Source organism: Daldinia caldariorum (assembly GCF_022478825.1).
Source record: "Daldinia caldariorum strain CBS 122874 unplaced genomic scaffold F4812scaffold_23, whole genome shotgun sequence".
Lineage (NCBI taxonomy): Eukaryota > Fungi > Ascomycota > Sordariomycetes > Xylariales > Hypoxylaceae > Daldinia > Daldinia caldariorum.
In genome coordinates this window covers 139,445-161,962 of record NW_025953059.1, presented here as the reverse complement: position 1 = coordinate 161,962, position 22,518 = coordinate 139,445, and the positions used below count along the sequence as shown (strand labels likewise).

General features: G+C 48.6%; 6 protein-coding genes across 6 annotated transcripts; 1 reads left to right on the top strand and 5 right to left on the bottom strand.

Annotated features, from left to right (window-relative positions):
• The first annotated feature begins 180 nt into the window (after positions 1-180).
• On the top strand, positions 181-7,609 carry F4812DRAFT_444830 (uncharacterized protein). The gene is made up of 4 exons (XM_047935535.1): positions 181-308; positions 445-903; positions 976-6,984; positions 7,042-7,609. The coding sequence occupies exons 2-4, from the start codon at positions 733-735 to the stop codon at positions 7,054-7,056; spliced, it is 6,195 nt and encodes a 2,064-aa protein (XP_047786201.1). The 5' UTR covers positions 181-308; positions 445-732; the 3' UTR covers positions 7,057-7,609.
• A 392-nt stretch (positions 7,610-8,001) lies between these two features.
• On the bottom strand, positions 8,002-10,731 carry F4812DRAFT_463213 (uncharacterized protein; the record flags this gene model as incomplete). The annotated part of the gene is made up of 4 exons (XM_047938173.1): positions 8,002-8,655; positions 8,723-9,176; positions 9,227-10,248; positions 10,345-10,731. 4 exons carry the CDS (start codon positions 10,729-10,731, stop codon positions 8,002-8,004), a joined length of 2,517 nt encoding a protein of 838 aa, XP_047786200.1.
• Positions 10,732-11,640: 909 nt separating this feature from the next.
• Positions 11,641-12,558, bottom strand: F4812DRAFT_468319 (uncharacterized protein; the record flags this gene model as incomplete). The annotated part of the gene is made up of 1 exon (XM_047938761.1): positions 11,641-12,558. One exon carries the CDS (start codon positions 12,556-12,558, stop codon positions 11,641-11,643), a length of 918 nt encoding a protein of 305 aa, XP_047786199.1.
• A 395-nt stretch (positions 12,559-12,953) lies between these two features.
• Positions 12,954-14,724, bottom strand: F4812DRAFT_444828 (uncharacterized protein). Its single transcript, XM_047935534.1, has 2 exons — positions 14,473-14,724; positions 12,954-14,405 (listed from the first exon to the last, which is right to left on the bottom strand). The coding sequence occupies exons 1-2, from the start codon at positions 14,488-14,490 to the stop codon at positions 13,113-13,115; spliced, it is 1,311 nt and encodes a 436-aa protein (XP_047786198.1). The 5' UTR covers positions 14,491-14,724; the 3' UTR covers positions 12,954-13,112.
• A 252-nt stretch (positions 14,725-14,976) lies between these two features.
• On the bottom strand, positions 14,977-19,507 carry F4812DRAFT_444826 (MRC1-like domain-containing protein). Its single transcript, XM_047935533.1, has 2 exons — positions 16,333-19,507; positions 14,977-16,281 (listed from the first exon to the last, which is right to left on the bottom strand). Exons 1-2 carry the CDS (start codon positions 19,383-19,385, stop codon positions 15,207-15,209), a joined length of 4,128 nt encoding a protein of 1,375 aa, XP_047786197.1. The 5' UTR covers positions 19,386-19,507; the 3' UTR covers positions 14,977-15,206.
• A 215-nt stretch (positions 19,508-19,722) lies between these two features.
• On the bottom strand, positions 19,723-22,325 carry F4812DRAFT_444825 (transcriptional regulator of RNA polII, SAGA, subunit-domain-containing protein). Its single transcript, XM_047935532.1, has 4 exons — positions 21,579-22,325; positions 21,239-21,522; positions 21,066-21,177; positions 19,723-20,963 (listed from the first exon to the last, which is right to left on the bottom strand). The coding sequence occupies exons 1-4, from the start codon at positions 21,802-21,804 to the stop codon at positions 20,245-20,247; spliced, it is 1,341 nt and encodes a 446-aa protein (XP_047786196.1). The 5' UTR covers positions 21,805-22,325; the 3' UTR covers positions 19,723-20,244.
• Positions 22,326-22,518: the final 193 nt, after the last annotated feature.

Here is a 22,518-nt window from a genome sequence, read left to right as displayed (position 1 = left end):
TGCTAGTAAGTCACATTGCAGCTAACTAAGGCTACTAGGGGATGTCAGGGGGACCGTTGATACGCCGTTGATTTAGCGCATTAGTGTTGTTATCGTCGTAATCGATAGTGCTAATTGATAGGCATTCCTGAATAAAACGGATCAAATGACACACTCTGCGACGCACTGCACCTCATCCTACCTACCTCTAGCCAGCCAGCCAGCCTAGAAGAGAAACTTAAAGTGAGCCTAGGTACCCTTAATAAGTGAGCTACCTAGGAGGTAGGTACTGATAGGTGATACTACCCCGTAAGAAATACACCAGTACTGTACTGCTTACCCGTATACATCCCGACAGCGCCCTCCCCCTTCCCCATTCACTTCTCTACAACCCAGACCCAACCCCAGCATTAACAACAGTCATACCTCGTTAGCATATCTTTTTAACCTTCGTCTGCGTCGTAGTCGGGGCGTGCTTCTCCGGAGTCATCGTTATCTCAGCATATACAATATCTTCATCCTAGTATCTTAACATCTCCTTGCCTAATGGTTATTCAACCACGCCGTCAGTGCCGCCAACGATGAACTACCACCCCGCATCCCAAGTCGTGGGATATCGTGATACTCTATCTCAGCCCCCCCACACGCGATCTACGCGTCGGTGAAGGCCTCGTCGGCCTCATTTTCTAGTATTAGATCGGTTTTCGTAGTTTCGACGTCCTCAGGCCTGCCAAGCCTGTCAAGTCTATCAGTATGGCCTTCTTCAACTCCTTCTGGAGCTCTAACATGCCCAAGCGGCTGCTACGGTATACCCTATCGAAGCTGGATTATCTTGATACCGACGCCTTGGACATGGACAACTTAGATCTTGCTATGGGGAAGAACAACGTCTTCACATTGCAAAATGTCGGGATTAAACTCCAGGCACGTCATAATTTCCCACATAGTATCATCCTTAAGTGATCTGGTATATAGAGCTAACACTTCGGAATATAGAAATTAGAACAGTTACTACAGCTTCCGCCGTCGTTTGAAATCCAAAAAGCCAAAGTCTTATTACTCCGAATCACCATACCCTCTGCTATATATGCGAATCCTATAACCGTCGAAGTCGATGGCGTCGAGATAAAGTTGAGCCTCACTTCCCGAGACGATAACTCTAGGAGAGTACCGAAAGGCCCCGCACGTACGCAACAGGGTCCTACATCAGATGAGGGAGATCCCGTTCCGCATCCCATCGACTTAGCTCAGTCCTTCTTGGAGACGCAGCCTTCGAAAGATAAGGCAGCACTTCAAGCTGCGCTCGAAGCCGAAACCCAGGACCTTGGTGCTTCCACTTTAAGTAGCGAGGATGGAAGCGAAGATGATTACCCCCTGGGAACTGGTCAACCCCTTTCCCTTCCCACATTCCTCGCCGATTTTCTGCAAGGTATACTTGACCGGCTAGAAGTCTCTATCAAAGGCGTCACTTTTCATCTGGACGTCGAAGTTCCACCCGAACCCAATTCATCCGTCCCCGAATTGGTTACTTTCCAATTAGCGGTCGATGAAGTAAATGTGGAGGGGGTCACAAAAACAGCAGATGAGAGCATCAAAGAGGGGAAATCTAAAATTGCCTATAAGGAAGGGAAGCGATACGTAGGTTTAAATAAGATTCGAGCAAGCTTGATCTCCGAAGCGAACGTCTTTTCGACCCTGGCACGATCGCCGTCAATACCTTCCTCTCTCGAAGCTGATTCGCCGGCTGTGACTCAACAGCAGAGTGTTTCTCGGGAATCTATGTCGAAGTCGATGGCTATGCCAGAATTACTATCTAACCCCAACGACCTCGGAGAAAATGAGCATCGTGATCAGGCAATGGATACTGAAGACGCTTTTAATATACCATATGACTTCAGTGAATCAAACGATGGGCACGACGAAGACTCAATATCTACGCCATCAACGCCCCGAGCTCTTGCACCTCAAATTCTACAAGAGGATGAACTAAAGTCGGCATCTTCCATGCATTCTGTACGATCGTCTATAGATGCACCGCCAGAGCGTTGGTCTTCTTCAGCACGCATCGTTCAGTCCGAACCGGCCTTAGAGCATCGAGGACGATGGGGTCAGGATTCTGTCGAGTCGTCGGGAAGCACTGAAGACCGGCCTAATTTATCAGTTGAAAGCGATGAGACAGCTTCCTTCAGCGAAGATCTGACCCGATCCCATTTATTCAGCCACGAGGAAGCCGAGAGCATGTATATGAGCGCCTTCTCTCAGGCTTCGTCTTCCCAAGCGGACAAGCCTGTTCAAACTATGCCCGGCGGCTGGGATTCAGATGCCTCAAGTGCAGAAGACTCGCCTCCTCCGCATTCTCGAGAACCCACGATCGCCACATCTCAACAGTCTCCCACCACTAATCACCATTCCACACCAAGTAAAGGCCCATTAATAGACTCCGAGACTGACCCCAACCCTTTCGTCGGTAACCTTCGAGGGGCAAAACAGTCATATGACGACCCGCACTCCAACCCAGGGGGGGAAGATGCTTCGGCAGAAATCGCAACACCAAAAGGACCAAGATCAGTCAAAGAACTTGTTTCATTGGACACTATCTCGCTTTACATTCCTTCAAATCATCAACATGTACAGGTAGCATTTGCTGGTGAAGAACCGACCGCCCGAGCATCTCGACAGCACTTAGGCCGATCTGTTTCTCCAAATTTCCCAGGAGCTTTCTCCATCTATTCAGGCGATCATCAGCCGACTGCGTCAATAGCCTCGACCATTGGTGCACAGCCCCCCAAAACACCTATTGACATAACACTTGAGGTGATAATATCTTCCCTAGACATACACTCCGACCTTTCGACGGGGTTCTTGTTGTCGGTTGTAGTATCGCGGATCCTTTCGGCTTTAAAAGAACAGCCTCCAACTCCGCCTTCTAAGCAAAAAGGCCAAGCTGAAAATAAGAGCAACGCGTCGCTCACACCCGACATAAAAATCGTTACTGAAAATATCACTATACGTTTTCTAGAGAATCTGGTCGGGATCACAGACACACCTGATCGGTTGTTCAACCCCAATCCCGCTTCGTTCAACGCTGATGCTCTTCTTACCGTGGCTATCGAGAACTTGAACGTGGATCTTTCAGGTTCATCTACCCCCACGAAAACATCAGTAAATGTAGGTAAGTTTAAGCTCGGATATAGGAACGACGACATCATCTCGTTTGATCAACGCATACAAATGCGGGCTTCCATGAATGATGCATTCCCTCCTACCGGTGCCGATATATCTGTTCAATTCAGCCAATGGCCTACGACAACAAAGTGCGAGGTAACTACCCTACCGCTTTATGTTAAATTAGATCTTCAACGACTAGACGAGACATTTAGTTGGTTCGGGGGCTTGAGCGGTTTTTTGAACATGAGTTCTTCGATGACTTCAAGTTCTCCTCCACCTCCCCGTGTTCCTGTAAAATCGCCATCGAAAGCTCGTGGGGTAAGGTTTGACGCACCTATACGTCCAGACGACGTATCTGCAAGCTCCGAGAATAAAATGAACATGAGGTTAGGCGGTTTTCGTTTAGATGTCATCGGCAAGGAGTGTAGCGTGTCCCTAGATACGACTGCCGTAAAGTTGGTCAGTCGGGAAGAAGGGATCGGTATCGGCATTTCCAAGATACACCTCGCAGGCCCATACGTGAGACGTTCTATGGGTGACCCTCCAATCAATGCTGTGATTACGAATACTCGCCTCGAGTATCTCATGACACCAAAAGACAATGACCTGGAAAGACTCTTAGAGCTTATCATACCATCTAAGTATAAATTCGATCAGAACGACGACGAAATCATGGTGGACACTCTACTTCGGCAAAGGCGGAAGGGCGCTGTATTACGCGTCAATGTGGATGGCATTAAAGTCAATGTTGGTAAAATCCAGCAACTCGAAGTATTGTCTACGTTAGGTGAAGAGGTTGCACGACTCTCCACTGTTGCTAAGTACTTACCCGAAGATGACCGACCAGGCATACTTACCCTAGCTCTAATCCGTAGCCTGGATGTGACAGTGGATATTGATAGAAAATTCGGCTCTATACAAGCGTCTCTAAAGGACGCGGAAATCGGCCATATCACCATTCCTTCTTTGGTTGCTCTCGGGGTAGGCTCTCTTTCAATCGTCCGGAACCACATTGAAGAATTAGTCGGTACAAGCACGTCGTCTTTCGATAAAGGAGGCCGCGGACCTGTCTTGACTATGAGGGTGATCGGGGACGAGATGGAGCCGGTTGTCAAAGTCAGGATGCGTAATATCAATATCGAGTATCGTGTACCAACCATTATGGATATCCTCGGTCTCGCCGAAGATACTACTCCACAAGATTTCGAGGCAAGCCTGGCAGCTTCGGTAGCAAATTTAGGCGAACATGCACACGCAGCTATCACGGGAAAGCCACAAAACCGCTTGCCAGTTCCAGACGAGACCAAGGGTAAAGATGGAAAGCCAACAAAAGTAGACTTCATCTTCAGAGACTGTTTACTAGGCTTGAATCCACTTGGGCTTAAGTCAAAGATGACCATTGTGTTAACCGATGCTCACTTTGAAATCGCATTGTCTAACGGGGATGATGCAAAAGCTCTGGGCCATCTGAATAAGGCATCCATTCTTCTTATCGATGACGTGTCAATACTGGAATCTAAAGATTCTGCATCGACTGCCAGACGACGCAGCTCAAACACCCCTTCTCCGCAAGTGGTGGAGTTGTGCCAGCAAGGGTATGTTGATATTTGTTATATCTCGTCAGCAAAGATCGCAATTCTGGTTGGTGCGAACCAGAAAGATGGAAGCAAGTGGGTTGACGTCGAAATACGGGATGATCTTCTTGTCCTGGAGACATGCGCCGACTCGACTCAGACTCTGATTGCTCTTGCTAATGCACTTACTCCTCCGACGCCTCCAAGTAAGGAGATAAAATACAGAACAAAAGTTGTACCTGTCGAGGATTTACTTGCTTCTATATCTGCCGACGCATTTGGTAGGGCTGAGGGTGACTACGACTTCGATAAAGATTTTGGACTGGCTCAGAACCTGGATGAGACTGATAGTGATTTTGGCATTGGAGATTCTGGCCAGTCAAGTCCTTTGGCTGTCGACTCTCGCTTTTACGACGAGTCTTCAGTTGAGGCCAAACTCTTCGAGGCGACAGGTTCTATGATCTCGGATGGGACGAGAACGCAAGATACAACAGACGGTGTTCTACTCACAAATTTCAGCAGCCAGCCAGGTATGATTGATGATGACGATGATCTGGCCATTGATGAGAACTATTTTGGCTCGGGATCCGTGATAGAAGATAACACTCACCGCTGGAGTTCGACAAAAAACGCATACGATGCAGCCAATAATCAAAAGGTTCGTCGTAGCCCTCTCTGTGTCCGTGTACGTGATGTCCATCTTATATGGAACCTCTTTGATGGTTATGATTGGAACCGCACCCGCGAAGTCATCTCAAAGGTTGTGCACAAGATCGAGTCCACGGCAGTTGAGCGGCAGTCGCGTCACGATCGCGCTCGTGCGAGTACCGATATGGAAGTGATCGAAGAAGAAACTGAGATCGGAGACTTTTTGTTCAACTCGATATACATAGGTATTCCTGCAAATCGAGATCCTCGGGAGCTCACACATGCTATTAACCAAGAACTAAACGACGCTACCACCGAAACCGAGTCAATAGCCACGACAGCAATGACAGCTACACCTAGCCGACAAGGCAATTCTTATCGAAACAAGAGGAAGCTAAAGCTCAACCGCAGTAAACGGCATAAGATCACCTTTGAATTAAAGGGTATCAATATAGATTTAGTCACGTTCCCCCCCGGTTCTGGCGAGACTCAGAGTTCAATCGACGTTCGGATCCGGGATCTTGATGTTTTTGACCTCGTTCCAACATCGACCTGGAAGAAGTTCGCAACATACGATCAAGATGCCGGAGAGCGGGAGATGGGTACGAGTATGGTCCACCTGGAAATATTAAATGTGAAACCACTTGAAGACTTGGCAGCATCTGAGATTGTTCTGAAAGTCACGGTCCTGCCACTTCGCCTCCACGTCGATCAGGATGCTTTAGACTTCATCACAAGGTTCTTCGAGTTTAAGGACGATTCAACTCCAATCCACGCCTCGCCCAGCGATATTCCCTTTGTGCAGAGAGCCGAGATAAACTCTATACCCGTGAATCTGGACTTCAAACCGAAGCGTGTCGATTACGCGGGCTTGCGGTCGGGTCACACGACCGAGTTCATGAATTTCCTAGTCCTAGATCAATCGCGGATGGTCTTAAGGCGTACCATCATATACGGAACCTTAGGGTTCGATAGACTCGGAAAGACGCTAAATGATGTATGGATGCCTGATGTAAAAAGGAATCAGCTCCCTGGTGTGCTTGCCGGTCTTGCGCCTGTTCGCTCTTTAGTCAATGTGGGAAGCGGGTTCAGGAATCTGATCGAGGTTCCAATCAGGGAATACAAGAAAGATGGCAGGATAGTCCGCAGTATAAGTAAAGGTGCCGTGGCATTTGCCAGGACAACAGGTACAGAGATCGTCAAACTCGGAGCGAAGCTGGCCGTCGGCACACAGTATGCTCTACAAGGTGCAGAAGGTATGCTAGTCAAGCAGCCACAACATCACCAAGTCGCAGGATGGGATGAAGAAGAAGCAGACGCGGAAGAGCCCAAACAGATCAGCCTCTATGCCGATCAGCCAACAGGGGTTATCCAAGGAATTAGGGGTGCATATGCGAGTCTAAGGCGTGATCTTAACATGACAAGGGACGCCATTATAGCGGTCCCCGCGGAGATCATGGAGAGTCAGAGCGCTCAAGGAGCGGCCAAAGCCATCCTTAGGCGGGCACCGACAATCGTTTTTAGACCCCTTATCGGTTCAAGCAAGGCGATCGGACAGACTCTTATGGGAGCTACAAATGCATTAGACCCTCAGAATAGGAGGAGGGTAGAGGAGGTAAGTCTAGGAAACCTATTTGTCTCCAAGCCCCCCTTTATACTAACGAGTATACAGAAATACAAACGGTGAAGGTGCTTTTCTGGTTTATTACGACCCAGCATTCTTTTTTCTTTTTTTTTTTTCCGGCGCGGAGTACGGATACATCGCCTGTCTCTTTTGCTGTCACCTTGCCTGCGCGCAAATCTTGCATGTAAAACTCCACGAACAATGCATCATAGATGGGCGGACAGATTAACATTGCACTTCCACGAGATTGGCTGGACTATTGTTTAAATTTCTCATTGCCCGGGCTATGATTGATCGGTTTCTAAAGGGGAGGGGAGTCCGCAATAGCATTAGTACATTTACATCGGTATCTAACTGATCTGAGAATTTATCTGCGTGGGGCTGTTACGACGACTAGCCTCTAGGTATATGAGTTATGTGGGTTAGATCTGAATAATGGGCAGTGGAGATGATGTAGGTTACTACCTCCTAAGGGTACTACATATACTAGAATACCATATGCAAATTCCCACATACGACCATAAGATCTAGAAAACTCGGGATCCCGTCCGATCTCCCCTCGACAAGCTGGATACTGCCGGATTAGTAGTTGGGTCGGTGACGACCAGCGAATCCCTGGTGTTGTATGTTTTTTTTTTCCTATATTTTTCGACTCTTGAATATCTGATCCATTGTGGTATGGTGGAGGCTAGGTAGAGCAATATTCTATTTGATCCCATGTCTTTTCTCTAGCCCTTTCTTATGCCCACGCACCTAGATTCAGATACTGAATATCCCGATTTCATAAATAGCTTAATAGCATTTAACATTTCCAGTCCTATCCTATTAAATAACTTAATTTCATATATTTATATCAATCTGACATGCTTTAAGTAGAGAGTCATATGGTATCGTACCTAAATAAATTCGTAACATATCTAAATCCCTACACAGGCAGCATGAAGAGAGTAGTACCTCTAGCTACCTAGGTAGGTACTTTAGGTCCCTTAGGTGCCCAACCATCTCACATCAGTCATGAATCTTCAACAACTGTTTGACCTTCTCGTAAACACTGTATTCCAACCTCTTCTTGACTTTGCCGCGTCTCAATACATAGTGTCTCTGAGAAGAGTACTTCGTATTCCCTAGAAGCGTCTCAATGGCTCCGCAATATGTGTCTCTATCAGAGGGGTGGGAGGTAAATACTCGCACACTTCCGAGATTAATAACGGGTATCCCTTGGATATATCCTAGCTGAGACTGGGTCTTAGAGCCAAAAACAAAATTGGCACCGTTATCGAGAAGAAAAGTCACGAGTTCTATCTTCCTATCCAAGGTAACCATAGGCCTGTTAATTCCCGCAGTGTGCAGAACATATGTACGACCTGGAATGCCTATCGAACACGGAAATGTCAATATTGCACTCTCTAGTATTGATGGCCTATTGTGTTTGCTGTTTAATATTGAGGGGTCTAGCGCAACCCTTTCGCGTACATAGTCAACAATACAGAATTGAGCTGCTAATATAACGTCAGCATTAGGTGATGAGGCTATAGAGCCCGTGGTGTCTATGATTATAGTACCGTCTTCGTCTTCGTCGTCGTCGGGTGGCTCGGTTGTCCACATCGAGTCGCGAAATAGCCTCCGGCGGATTAGTTCATAGCTGTTAATGAGAGGCGAAAGCTATACACTTCGAGACTCTAGGCACAACGTATGCCATGTAATCCTCGTATGATTTATTAAGCTTTACAAGTTCGATCTCGAGTCCCGTTATATAGGCATCAAAGCCCTCAGGTCCCTCTGCGGTAATATCCCTGAAGTTGTCGACTGCCCAGTCGTGCGTTGTGCGATGCAGATAATCAACCTTGCCTTCGCTCGAGACCTCAAGCAAACCCTTGGTTCGGCTAGCAACTTTTCGTCGCATTAAAGTAGCTATATGCACCTTCTGCTGATATGTCAATTTATCCATATCCACGGAGAAAGCGTCTTCATGTTCGGCCAACCAAAGATCATGGGCACTTAGGATGAAATCACCGGGCGGTTGATACATAATAATGGACCAGTGCTCCCTCATCTGCAGGAAGCGAGAGCAATCTTGTATATGCTCGGAGGGAATGCTCAAGAATATTTTTGTATACAAATCAGAGATCTTTTCGGGTAATTCATCGATGATTACCTGGAGCTCGGATATGGAGCTACCATCCCTGAATTTTCCGAGAAGCGACTGGACTACTATAGTTATCCACAAGAACACGCCATGGGCTTTTCGGAGATAGAGTGAATCAAATGTTCGGCTTCGGCCTCGTATGTTGCTTTGAGTTCTTGAAAGCCAACGTGGGACTCAAAGTTACTTCGTATGTAATATTCGATGTCCTGCTTCGTCAAGTCTTCAAGCCTAAGTTTAGGATTGTTCTTGAAGGAGTCTTCGAACACGGGCCAAGGCCGGCTACTGACGCAAATCTTGACCCATCCCCTTCCATGCTCATGAATGGTACTAATGAAATCGAGAAGCTCCTTGTGACCCCCAGAAAATTCGTCCAGCCCATCCATAAACAAGGCTACCACGCATGATTCCCCGGCTTCAGTTGCGAGAGCATGAAAGGCCTCCTGCAATTCGGCTATAGACCAAGGTGGGTCGATAGACTCATGGGGATTGTTGAATATTTTTCGGAAAGTCCACCTTCTGGGGGTGACGCAAGGAACAAGTTCAGGCATTTCTGACAGGCATTCAAGGAGGAGGGTTTTTAGAAGCCCCAAGTGTGACTTCTGCTCCAGCGTTCCAGCGTTCCAGAAGTAGAACCCCCCTAGCAGAAGCTTTCGATTGCCGGCCCAAACTTCAAGGTGCGTTGACTTCCCCGAACCAGGTTTGCCAGTAACCCAATATATAAAATTGGAATCACCCTGAAGCCAAGCTGGAAAATCAGACCACATGACTCTTCCCTGTCTGTCCACTCTTGGATCCTTAAATACCCATCGAAAGGTCTCTTTATATGCCAGAGGTATGGCTTTTTCTCGATGGGATAAAGCCGCAAATATGAGGCTATCGCGTATGCTCTCGTATAAATTCAAGTCATCCTTGCCTGGAGAGACATCTGCTTGGTAGCCCGGACGCGGTAACCAAAGCTTGGTCCAGGCGATGGTATGTTGCGTGCTAGCATTTGGAATTGCCATATCATTACTGTTGGTGACATCAATAAGTCCCTGTCTAAAGCCTGTTTTTGTTGTTGTGTCAACAAGGCTGAGCCTCCCGAGCATCTCATTTTGCTGCCCGACGAACTGTTGAACATCAGCCCAGCCCTGTTGTGCATCAATCCACATCCCAATTAAGACGGTGTCTTTTATTTTCTCCCGGATATTCGAAAGTTAGCAGACCAAGGCATCGACTTCGTCCTTCGTCCATAGTCCTTTTAGCACAACCTTGAGGCTAGACTGAGCAATCTCCAGCCTGGTCTGACCCGTAGCTCTTAATTTCTCGAGGGCTTTTTCGAGTTGTGTGCAGACCTCTCTACACTCGTTACAAATTTCCGAGATGCGGACATTCGTATCGTTCTTGGTAGTTGAGCGTAGGTTGTCTGCCTTGTCTTGAATATGATCTACGTAATACCGTAGATCTGAAGCAATTTTGGAAAACTTTACAGTTGTCGATGATTGACCTGTCGCAGATTTGTAGACCTGGACGGTATCACTCAACAGCCTACCCGCGAAGTCGGTGAATTGAACAACTCCTGCGGCGAGAGAAAATGCGCTGAGAGGATCCATTTCTTTTCGTCCTCAACGATTGTAGGCCGTAGGTACCCAATGCTTTACAAATCTGAGAAATATGCACCTATATATAGGTAAGTATTGCATTGTTTTAGGCACGTTCAGCTGACAGGGGGGGCGGCATGAATTGGTTGCGGTGCTTATATCCAATCGTCGATTAGGTGGAATGACATCAGTTCCCATATTCATTTTGATTTATTTGCAGTGGAAATGACTTCAGATCTCAAAAAAAAAAAAAAAAAAAAAAAAAAAAAAAAAAAAAAACTTAAATGGTATTAATTATTTTTATAGCTTGTTCAAAGATTAGTTGGGTGGATGTATGAAGAGGGGAAGACTATTTAGATCCTAGGAGGACCAAAGGTGCCTAGATTTCTATAAGGCCCAGATAAAATAATAAAATAAATGGATAAATGGCGTGTGTGGTTTAAGGTTGTTTTTATATTATGTATCTAGTACCGTACACTTACCTACCTGCATGTAACCCTCCTGCATGTGCCTTTTGCACCTTCCACAAGTAGTTGGGAAAAAAGGGGGAAAGGGGTTAATGAAAAGGAAGCTGCGTTGTTAGACAGATCATAGAAACAAATTAGTTGTTCACCGGGGAGTTCTTACTACACTATAGGTACCTCCTATACATCTCTTGGGAATAGAGTAGCATAAGGTACAGAATGTGTCCTTTGTCCTACATGTCTCATCTATGATCCTGATATACTGCAAAATTATACAATAGTCTTTCATGTTTGTAGGCAAGAAATTTATTAATATTTAGTTTCTATCTCACCTTGTGCTTTTTCTCTTTTCCTTTTTCCTTTTTTTTTTAAAAAAAAAATATTTGCTCAGTTCATACGGTAGGTAGCTAGTTAGTATGGCACCGAATCATACAATACCAATACTACCTAACCTTACCTACCTACCTAGGGGCCCACTCGAAGTCCACGGCGACCGCATCGCCTCCTCGTAGTCCTGGGCGGTCTTCTCCACCAGCTCGAGCGCCTCGCGGTACGCGCCCTGGCCAGACAAGCAGACCGCGACGTCGTTGGTCCAGCCCGAGCCGAGCTCCCCGGCCCGGTAGGCGGTCACGTACTCGAACTCGGGCGGGAAGAACCCGGCGTGCTCCCACCCCGTGACGACGATGCGCCCGTCCGCACGCACCTTGACCGTCGACGGGCTCAGGTTGAAGTGCGTGAAGATGGCCTCGTCGCCGCTGGCCAGCCCCGTGCAGAACCGCGAGTGCGCGGCTTCCCACCTCTTCGCGTAGTGCTCCACGGCGTCGCCGTCGCCTTCGACGCGGTACTTGGGCGCCATGGTGCCGAACTGCCAGTCCCGCGCCTGCTCCGCGGTGCTGAACAGCTTCAGGTCCAGGAACGGGTTCTTGAAGGCGCGCAGGTGGCCGTACAGGTTGAAGCCCGTGCCGGGGTGCGGGACGGCCCCGAGCTGCAGGCGGGCTTCTTGCAGCTGCCGCTTGACGGAATGCATGAGCGCGGAGTCGCGGTGCTCGGTGTTCCGGAACCAGTCCTCGTCCACAGCGAGGTCGCCGACGGGCTCCGTGACCAGAACCCAGACCTTGTCGCCCTCGTGGTGGTACGGGTAGGCCGCGTACAGCTTCGGGATGCGGATGTTCGTATATTTGCCTACGATGAGCGTGTTGATGGCCTCGTCGAGCCCGAACTTGACCACGTAGTGGTCGTTGATACGAATACCGCGGTGGGCCTGGAGGTGGTTCTGGAATTCGGGCTGCTGAGCCAAGACGTCTGGGCCCGGAAGCTCAAAAGGCAGTTCCTCCTCCGGGGCGTAATAGGGAAGCTCGGGGATTCTGAGAGTCATCTTGCCTGTAAGTGATGACAGATGGAACTTCAAGTTGAACATAATGGAATCTCTGATTATTGATGCAAATTTGAGTGTAGTGGTGATAGTGATAGGTATCATGAAGATGATGATGAGAAGTTTGTTAATTCCATGGTTGCGATGATGACTTATATATAAATATCCTTTACTGGATCACGATAACTTCATACCGCAACATAATGTCCGGTATTCTACGGCAGTGTTGTATAGAAACGGGCATTAAGTTTCACGACTAGATTATATCAAAATTATGCCTGGTGTTTTGATATAGCAAATTTGTACAGATGGTGTATATCAGGGTCATGGTACACTTTTTCTGTCTTTGAATATCAACATCACAGAAATCTTTCTAAAAACTGCCTATTGTTTTTTAGTTCAAGAGGACGGCGTATTGTCATTACAAATAGCCATGTCTAGGGTTTATATGCCGATGTTATCGTGGGGAAACATCATATAATAATAATAATACGGCGAATACCTAGGTACTCAATAAGGGTGTATACTCCATTCCCATCCCTTATTAGAGCTCGACTCTACCTTAAAACAGCCCACTCGCAAACCACGCCCCATCTTCCCTGTCCCGGGACCACGACCTCCCAACTCGGCCCCCCAACACCCACCACCGAGCCAGGACGCACCTCGAGCCCCTTTTCCAAACCCACCACCTTCTGGCTACCCGCCAGCACGATCCTTGCGTTCCTACCAGTCCCATCGCTTTCCCATCCATCCTTTTCCTCAGCTGTATTTAAACCCCCATCCTCCTCGCCCGTAACACGCCGCCCGGTAACCAGCGTCATACCCGCCGACCCTTGGACCCCATCCACCAAGATCCGCGCGATCCACCCCCCTTCCCCTTCCCCGTCGCGCCGCGCCCCGACGCCGACGGTCGTTGCGCCGGCCCACACGTCGACGAACCAGTCGCGCACCGAATCCGCCAGGCCGCCCGGTATGTACTTGGCGCCCCTGCGGCGGTGCGGGGAGAAGGCGTCGGGTAGCGGGTCGCCGCGGAAGGGTCCGGCCTCCGGCGACTCGACGGGTTTGAAGCGCGGCGCCTTGTGGAAGACGGGCTGCTGGGCCGAGGTGGAAGGTCTGGGGAGAGTGGGCTCTGGGGTTCCTCCGCGATCTGTTGTTAGGTCGTGGGACAGTGGGGAAGACGGGTCGAAGTTGTCGAGCATGATGGTGTCTTCGTCTTCGTCTTCATCTTCGATTTTAATTTTACTATTACCATTACCATTGTCATTGTCATGGTCGTGGTAATTATCATTGGTATCACTATCGTAACCATCCTCGCGCTGTGGAGAGTCGTGGGTATTACTACTCAAGGCGGAGGATATGGATATGCGCCGGCGTTTAGGAGAACGGATTTTTATGTCCCCTCCGCCGTCGCTGCTTTCGTCATATATGTTGTTGGGTTCTCGCACTGGCGAGGACTCTAGCACAGCGTCTACGTCCGTGTCTACATCGAAAGCCTCAATGGGGTCGTGATAATTATTGCCGCCCCCTTCTCCCGATTGCTGTTGCTCGTCTAGGGATGGCGGAGAACTGTCGATGGCATCGTTAATAGGATCCGTGGTGCGCGGAGTGGGCCGATAGTAAGTCCCGGCTCCGGTCTTACCGGAAGCGGAAGCGGGAGCGGGAGTGGCAATGCTAGAAGGCGGACGAAGCGATGAGTTTTCCCCTCGAACCCCCGGACCCCTAGGCGTTGAATAGAGAGAGAAGCGTGGGGTAGCCTGAAATTGGTGTCCGCCACCGCTCTGATATGCCTGAGGAGTCTCATTCCTAGGCTGTGACCTCCTTGGCACCAAAAACCGACGTGGCGTGGGGGTCTAGCGTGATCGGTTAATAGGAGGTACGTACCATGAATGATGATCGTTAACTTCGTTTGAAACTTACAGCTGGTGGCGGTGCCATAGTGTTTTAGATAAACAATCAGTTAATGAGCTCCCGAGACATGCTTGCTGATGCTAGGTCGGCGCAGCGTCGCCCCTCTACCTATACGAATAAGTGGACTCTAGGTTTTCAGACTGTAGGCTTTCCATCATTGATAAGAGGTTGCGAAGTTTAGTAATTCATGGATGATTATTATTGCTACACTTCACATGGTGGTGTTTTATGTAAAACGTGAGAGTTGCTATAACCGCAACCGCAACCGTGACAATGGGCAGTAAAGACTTATAATCGCTATAATGACGTTGAAGGTTAAACTTCGGCAATACTGATTATGCTTACATAAGGCAACTGTTTTACCCCTTTTTCCTGGCTCCGGCCTGTCTGGCCTACAAGGTTGGTGTAATTTCTAGATGGTATACTAAACATTAAGCCATTTCAAAGGAATCTCCAGTCGAGGATAATCAAAGGTCTGATATCAAACAAGAAAGCACGGCATCCTTATCAATACAATAATCAATTGAATATAATTGTCTCACAAATGCTATAAGCCTAACCTCCTAATTTGGGTAGTGTACGAAATCACGTACGTATCATTATATCTCAATTCCGTCGCGCTTACATATATACCTGATGAGCGACCCTAGACGCCAACGCCATGCAACCAACCTATCTTCGTGAGGTATCCCTTATGCAACGCCCTCTGAATGTAAAAAAAAAAAAAAAAAAAACAGTTCTTTCTACTCAAACTTCCCGCCACCGAATAAGCCACCAACAACTTTACTCCTCCCCTCAGCTCCCTTCCACTTCTTCGCCTCGCGCCTTTTCTCCGCCTCCGCCACTGCGGCCCGGCGCTCATTCTCTCGCGCGAAGTAGTTGATGCCCGAGCGCTTGCCCGCCGTCTTCTTCAGAAGTTTGCCGTCGTCTCCTCCCGCTAGGCTACCCGCAGCTGTAGGGGCGCTACTGCTGCTTGTTGTACTGGTTGAAGAATTCGACATGAGCGAGTTTGTTGTTGCTCGCCTCAGTAGTGCTGGCACTTTGAACAAGCCACTGCTACCTGATGCCGATGGAGCTGCGAATGCGAGACGTGACGAGCCCGCTCCACCGTTGCTACCTGTGGATACGGAAGAGGAATCCCGCTTGAGCTTAATTCGGTCAACCACTGTCACTTCTGACTGTCGGTTCTCTTTATTAGATGAAGAAGTGGTTGGTCGCTCTTCGTCTTCACCGTCAGATCCTATTTCTGTTGCGGGGATGACCGACATAGAAGAACCATTGGGTTCGTCAAGCAAGTCGGATAATTCCCTGCGGACATCGGTGATTGACGAAGGGCGAACACCTCCTCTAGTGCGTCGTGCGTTTGGAGGCGGGCGTGCTACGTGGTCGTCTGCGTGTGTGCGCTTGCGATCTCCGTTCGTAGGTTGACTGTTCGGGATCGATCGCTCTGCTGCTGATTTATCCTGTCCCTGGTTCTGACTTTGGCTATCGCTGTCCGCGCTCTCAGGACCTCCATCCGCAAAGTTCTCACCGAAATCCCATTCATCGTCGCTATTTCTGTCCTCTATGCTCTTAAGGAACGCGGCGTTGCGTGGATTTTCGGCGATCTTTTCGATACGCTCATCCGCAAACAGAGCCTTCTGCATCTTAGCAAACTGTCGCCGCTTCATACGACGTCGGGCTTCCCCCCCATCGTCAGAGTCAGACAGATCGAAGTCATTATTATCACCACCACGGCGTCGCTTGCGTAGCATTCCGGTTGTTATGTCACGGAATAGCTTGTCGACCTGAGCCGCGTCGGCTGCTCGTTCTCTATCACTGTAGTGTCATTAGCATTTATGTCATTAGATATTGAAAGATATTACTTACGCGAAGAAGCTAGCCAACTTAGCAACGTCAGCGTTGTTGTTAGCGACAGCATCATCTATCATTTCCTTGACGAGCTCATCGTCTTCTTCGCTAGAGTCTTCGCCGTCGGCTCCACCGAGCCCGGCATACTCATCTTCGGATTCTTCGGCTTGCTCCTCAATCATTTCACTAGCCTTACTCTTCTTCTTGTCAAACTTCTCTTGCATGCGCTTCTTCCTCCTAGCTGCCTTCTGCATTAGTCTAAATGCATTCGCGTCCGCCTCGGCATCTCGAGGTAAGGTGCTAGGGCCGGCGCTGGGACTCGCAGGGATATTTGTCGCAGATGTCAGAGTGGAAATCGAGGCTATACTTTCGCCTCGTTGTCTAAGCCTGCCCGTTCTTCGGACTAAAGGAGACTCTTCAATTTTATCATAATCAGGGGTTCCACCTAATAATACGGTATCAACTGTGGACCCTGGAGCGTCGACAAACCGCTGCTTGAGTGGGGAAAAGTCCTGGAAGCCCGCATCCTGGGTTGGTTCGATGAGATCTGACGCTTGCGTTCCGTCTATTTGCATTAAAGTATCGAAGCCATGCAATTGCGACTGAGAAAAATGCAACTGAACACCTTGCGTTTGCGTTTCCAGTGGTTGCGTATCCATCTTCTGCAACTTTTGACTGTCGAGAACCATGTTATCTTGAGACTGAGACTGACCTGCTGTGGCGGAAAACTGAGAGTCGGGGAAGTTATCGAGACTAGGCATAAACTTTTGCGGGGATCCGCTGGCAGGTCCTACTTGACTATCATCCATAGTACCAGCAAATATCTGGGTAAGTCCCATGCCTGCGGGCCCAGCTGCGGGAACGGGGAGTCCGGGAATAAATGTCTTCCTAGCTGAGCGGAGGACGGATGTAGGGATCTTAGGAGAGGAGTTGGTGGCTGATGGAGACCTGGGGTGAGCCTTGGATTTTGGAGTGGCCTCGACGTCGTCCTCATCATCGGAGACGACGGTAACGTGCTTCTTGGACCGGCGGAATTTTGCAGGTGGGAGCTCGACGTCGGCCTCGTCATCAGAAGCTACACTCGCGGTGGCCTTTGGCGTGTGCTCTTCCTCTTCAGAGTCGTCATCTTCCTCCGCTTCATCCTCGAACATGAGATTCTTCGCATGCTCATCTTCATCTTCATTATCATCGTCATCCACCTCGTTTTCCTCCTCTGACCCGGAAAGCTCAATCTCGGCGGGGTCCTCGTCTCCAGTATCTTCAAAACTATCATCATCACTGTCATCCCAAGCTAGAGGATCGCTTTCACCATTCTTCTTCCCTTCTTTACGTGCCTTCTTCGCATCTTCACGTTCTCTCTGCATAATTTCCTCAGCCTCTTGTCGAGCCCGGGCAACAATGTCTTCGACCTGTTCCCTTTCCCGTTGCCGCTCTTCCTCTGTTTGCACGGTAATGCCCTTGGATTTGAGGTACTCAAGACGTCGTTCGCGTTCCAACTTCGCCTGAGCTCTTGCGCGCTGCTGTAGGGTCATTTGGAGTTCAGCAGGGGTCATTGAGGGTTTGGTCTTGCGGCCTCTTGACGTTTCTCTCGGTGGGGAGGAGAGATGGGCTAAGCGGCGTAACACATCTATAGATTTGGATTCCTGTGTCTTCTTTTCGGGAAGCTTATCGAATATTGCATCTATCCTTCCCTTCTTCGACTTGGTGATCTCCAACTCATCATCGGATTCTATCGTAACAAGATTTGCTTGCATCGGAGGTAGCTTAACTCGGATTTGACGCTTCGGTTTACCTGTCCCGGTTCCCTTCGTCTCGGCGGGTTTATCCGATATGTCGACGGCTTTACCTTTGCCCTTGTCTTTTTGGCTTTGTGCCAAAGCGACTTCTAAGCTAGGCAACTCGCCATCATTTCTGAATACATCATCTGGATCTATATAAGTATTTGGGGCTGTAGGTGTAGCGACATGGGTTTCCGTAGTCTTCGGAGCAAGAGGTGGAGAGCTGGGGGGAGTTCCAGCATCTGCCATATCAATATCCGTCTGCTGCACTGAGCCAGGCGTTGTTGGTCTACTTGAGCTAGTCGGTTTAGACTCAGCAGTTACTGCCTCGGTCCTAAAGTTGAAGCGTTCGAATAGAGACGCTTTCGTGATCTTTTTCTTCGTCTTTGCTTCGTGAGCAAGTTGTAAACTGCGGCTTAGTCGTTGCGTTTCGCGGTTCATCTCTTCCAAGGCCTTCTTGCTGGCTTTGCGAGAAGGACGAGAAACTTCCTGGGTGAGTTTACGACCACCGTCATCATCTGTGACATCAGATACGTCATCGTCGACATCGGATTCAGTAGGCATTTGCTGGCCGATACGCTCTGCACGCTCTTTGCGCTTGCGCTCCTCTTCCGCTTCCCTAGCCAGCCTCTCTTGTCGTTTCCTAGCTACTAGGGCTAGGAAGCGTTCATTTTCCCCCAAGTTCGCCGGCAACTCATCATCCGTATCTGATTCAGCTCCAGTTCCAGACTGACGGGGTACCCTCGGCGTCTCAGGGGCCGGCGTGACAAAGAGACCGGGCGAAGGCGGTATGTCGGTATTTGAAGCGACTTCTGGAGTAGAGCTTCGAATGGGCCTAGCTAGCCGTCTACGCGGCAAAATAGTAACATCATCGTGGTCGTCGTCGTCATTATCGGCGTTTACCGACTCTTTATTCTTATTATTATTTGTTGAGGTGGTATGTGGTTGTGCAGGCTCAATTGAGGTCTTTGGTGTGGTATCATTTGTCGTATCTATATCCATCGCTCTCATCCGCGCGGCAAGACGTCCTCTAGGGCGAACGATCTCTTCTTCAGCATCACTATCTTCCTCTTCATCTTCATCTTGAATGGAGTGCGATTCTGTATTCGCGATAATACTCTTATCAATGGATTTTGATAAGATATTTGTATTTATCGCAGGGCTAGAATCGTCATCTGAGTCTGCATCATTCACGGTGGCTAAAAGGGCCTTAATCTTAGACCGAGGTGATAATAGTGGTGATGTAGGTGCGGATACGCCTTCGGCCGGCGACGGTGACCGAGTAGATGCCATTTGAAATATCAATGCTTAACAATAAAATTGCAATTGATAGTAAAATGACCTCAAGAAAACATTGTATGGAGGATTAGAAATATAATGGCAAGTTTAACATGTAACTTGTGTTTGTTTCTAAGGTTGGAAAGTTGTAAGTGGGGGCTGGAGGGTTTATCAATGGGTTTAATTGATTTCATACTGGAGCTTTTCCCCCCTGTACGCGCTTTAATGAGACGCGTCTTTCGCGTCGAGCTTCGCGATTTATATATGCAGCAATCCGAGCATATTGTGGGGCTACTCAAACCTCGAGATGACGCAGAGCCTCAACTATTGCATAGGTACGTCATTACGCATATTCAGATTAATGGATTTATTTTCCACGAAGTTCCTAAACCTTGGGCCAATCGCACAGATATATACTATTACAGACCACACTATTGCCTCCAATTAGACCCTCTTGGGATTTCCTTTTATCCATCGTGCGAAATGGCCTTACAAGAACTCGAACACTATTCCATAGCGTAGCGTAGGGGGTATCGCTGCAATAGAGTACATATCCACCAGAGAGTAACGCCAAAGCCGACCACGGCTGCTTGCCCTCGTTTTTCAATGTTCGTACACATGCCAAAGCAAAAATGCAACATAAGACCAACGCCCCCAACCCCTATGCTGATGCAAATCCCCTTTTCCTAAAGGGGTGGATGACTTCAAATGACTTCAATATGCCGGCCCCAAGAAAGCAGGCAAGCTGTTTTTGCCGCCGTATATAAGACCAACTACTATGAGGTGTTTCCCGCAATGCACACGGAACACACAAAGAACCAACGGCACTTTAGTGCTTTTGTGCCGACGATGTTTCGGCGGCCTCCTCTCCTTCCTAAGGGACTGCGAGGCATGAATCCAAAACATTGTCCAGCATTGACGTATCTTCGACGCTTGCACCCTTCCATGGCATCGGCTCTTCGTCTACGTCCATTGCTTCCGGGTCGGCACCGCCATTCACAGGACCATGTTGACCAGCACCATTAACGCTTGAGTCTTCGTGATCCCTTGGTTTCTGGCCGTGGAGCCAGGTGTAGTTGTTATAATTCTCGAGCTCGCCATCCCTATAAGTGTGCAGGACTGCTTTTCTGATGATAGGGAACGAGCTTATGCCACAATCACCGATGTCAAGAGCAAGCCGCAAATCGGCCATGCTGATGGGGCGCCGCTCACTAGCAGCTTTCGCCTCGATGGGTAGAAGTCCGCTCTTATCTCTAGACAGCTCTCCCCTAGAAAAGGCTTCCTCTTCTCGCCTTAATTGGCGGCGATACTTGTGGGTTTGAATCCAGTTGGCCCCAGAACCAAAGCCAGCACTCCCAGAATCACCAGGCCCATTACTCCTCGTTCTGCTGAACACCGTTGAGAGAAATTCTTTCATGAAAGTTTCGCTGGCAACGGTCATGAATTGGGCAGCATCGGCTGCATGTCCATTAACGAGTCCGTGTTCGTAGCAGATCGGTAACATCCTCGATTCAACCGATGTTACGTCCGGAAACTCGCCTGATTCTACGGCTAAGGGTTGCGCGAATCGCTTGCGAATTTCGAGGTCCCAGTCTGTATTTGTGATGAGTACAAAAGAAGCAACAAAAAAAAAAAAAAAAAAAAAAAAAAAAAAAAAGGAGGCCGGTCTGTATCATTTGGGAAGAGGCGACTTACTCATCTTGTTCAAATCATTAGCATTGGCACTTTGAGGAATGTCTGGCACACGAGCCATTCTACTTCGGTGGTGTTCCGAAAACACAGCTGCCAGCGGTTCGAATGGGTCAAACTATGTAGAAGCTTATTAGTCGTCGTAAATCTGTAGCGCATCGTAACGAATTTCCACTCACGTCATTCTGGGCAAGTTCCTTGATGCGTCTTCGATCGCGACTCGGAAGTTGCATGACTTCTCCTTTTAGTTTTCGTTCGGCAGCATCGCCGGTCACGGGCTTAGCGCCGACATTGGTAGCGGGTTTGTCATTCGCAGAAACCCAAGGCGCAACTCCTTGATCTGGCATTTCCCTTGTAAGGTTTCCGTATATAGCAGCAAGAAGCTGGTTGTGAAGGTGAGTCTTGTCGCCATTGGATAGTATGGGATCGATACGTTCGGAGTATTCTGCCTGGTTCAAGCGTCCTATAATATGGGTAAGTTTTATTGCAAGAGAAGAGACAAGCTTAACAAAGACTGACCTATTATAAACTGGGTGGTGGATTCTTTGTAGATATTCCATTGTTCATTGCCAATTGCCGATTTAAGGGCAGTATAAAGAGGTTCGAGATCGATGCGAGCGGGGATGATTTGACTAGTTTTGGTCACTTTCTGGGCAGAGGGCGCAGAAACCGTTATCGATTTAAGAGTCGGGGTGGAAAGGCTAACAGATGGGCGGCTTAGAGCCGCAGGATCTATGTCGGGCATGTTGATATTAGAGATATTGGAGATATTGGAGGGTCGGGGGGAAGTCGGGGTTATCGGAGTTGTGTTTTTTTTTGTCGTATCGTGTCGTATCGTGTTGTGCCCGTTGTGCCGTGCGGGTAAGGCGGTGATTAACAAAATTATCGATTTTGACGGCCCAATTCGGAAATGTCGATAGTTGGTGATACGACAAAGCGCGATGTTGGGCGGGTTATGCGCGGGATGTCGCGAGTGAGCTATGAGCACAGCGCAGCCCGAAAAAGGGTTTAAAACCCGTTCATCGAGTGCAGTAGGTTAATGCGATCCGATAACCAATTTTAAAATGATGAAAAGAGGTATAGGATACGTTAGTATTTGATGAAAAATGAGCCGCCTTTTTTGGTAGCCATTAAGCGGGAGGTTTGGGATGTCGTCTAAATTGGAAAGCAGCGTTGAAGCGGTTGCTAACTTTTGATTGGGGTTCTGGGGGGCCTAGCCTACGGTGGATTTCCCGCTTGGGGGGAGAGATTTTAAGCTTACACGCCCAAAAAGTACAATACAATGCCTACCTAGAACTTGATTAAACCATTGGTAAGCATTAGCGCCTATGCTAGTTGTTACCTTAGCTGCATGTGTGTTACCAGGACACACAAGCTTTCAGCACCTGGGTCTCTTCTAGCCTGAGCCCCTCCACCAGATCTACTACAGGTAGGTAGGTAGGTAATGTACTGTAGCAGC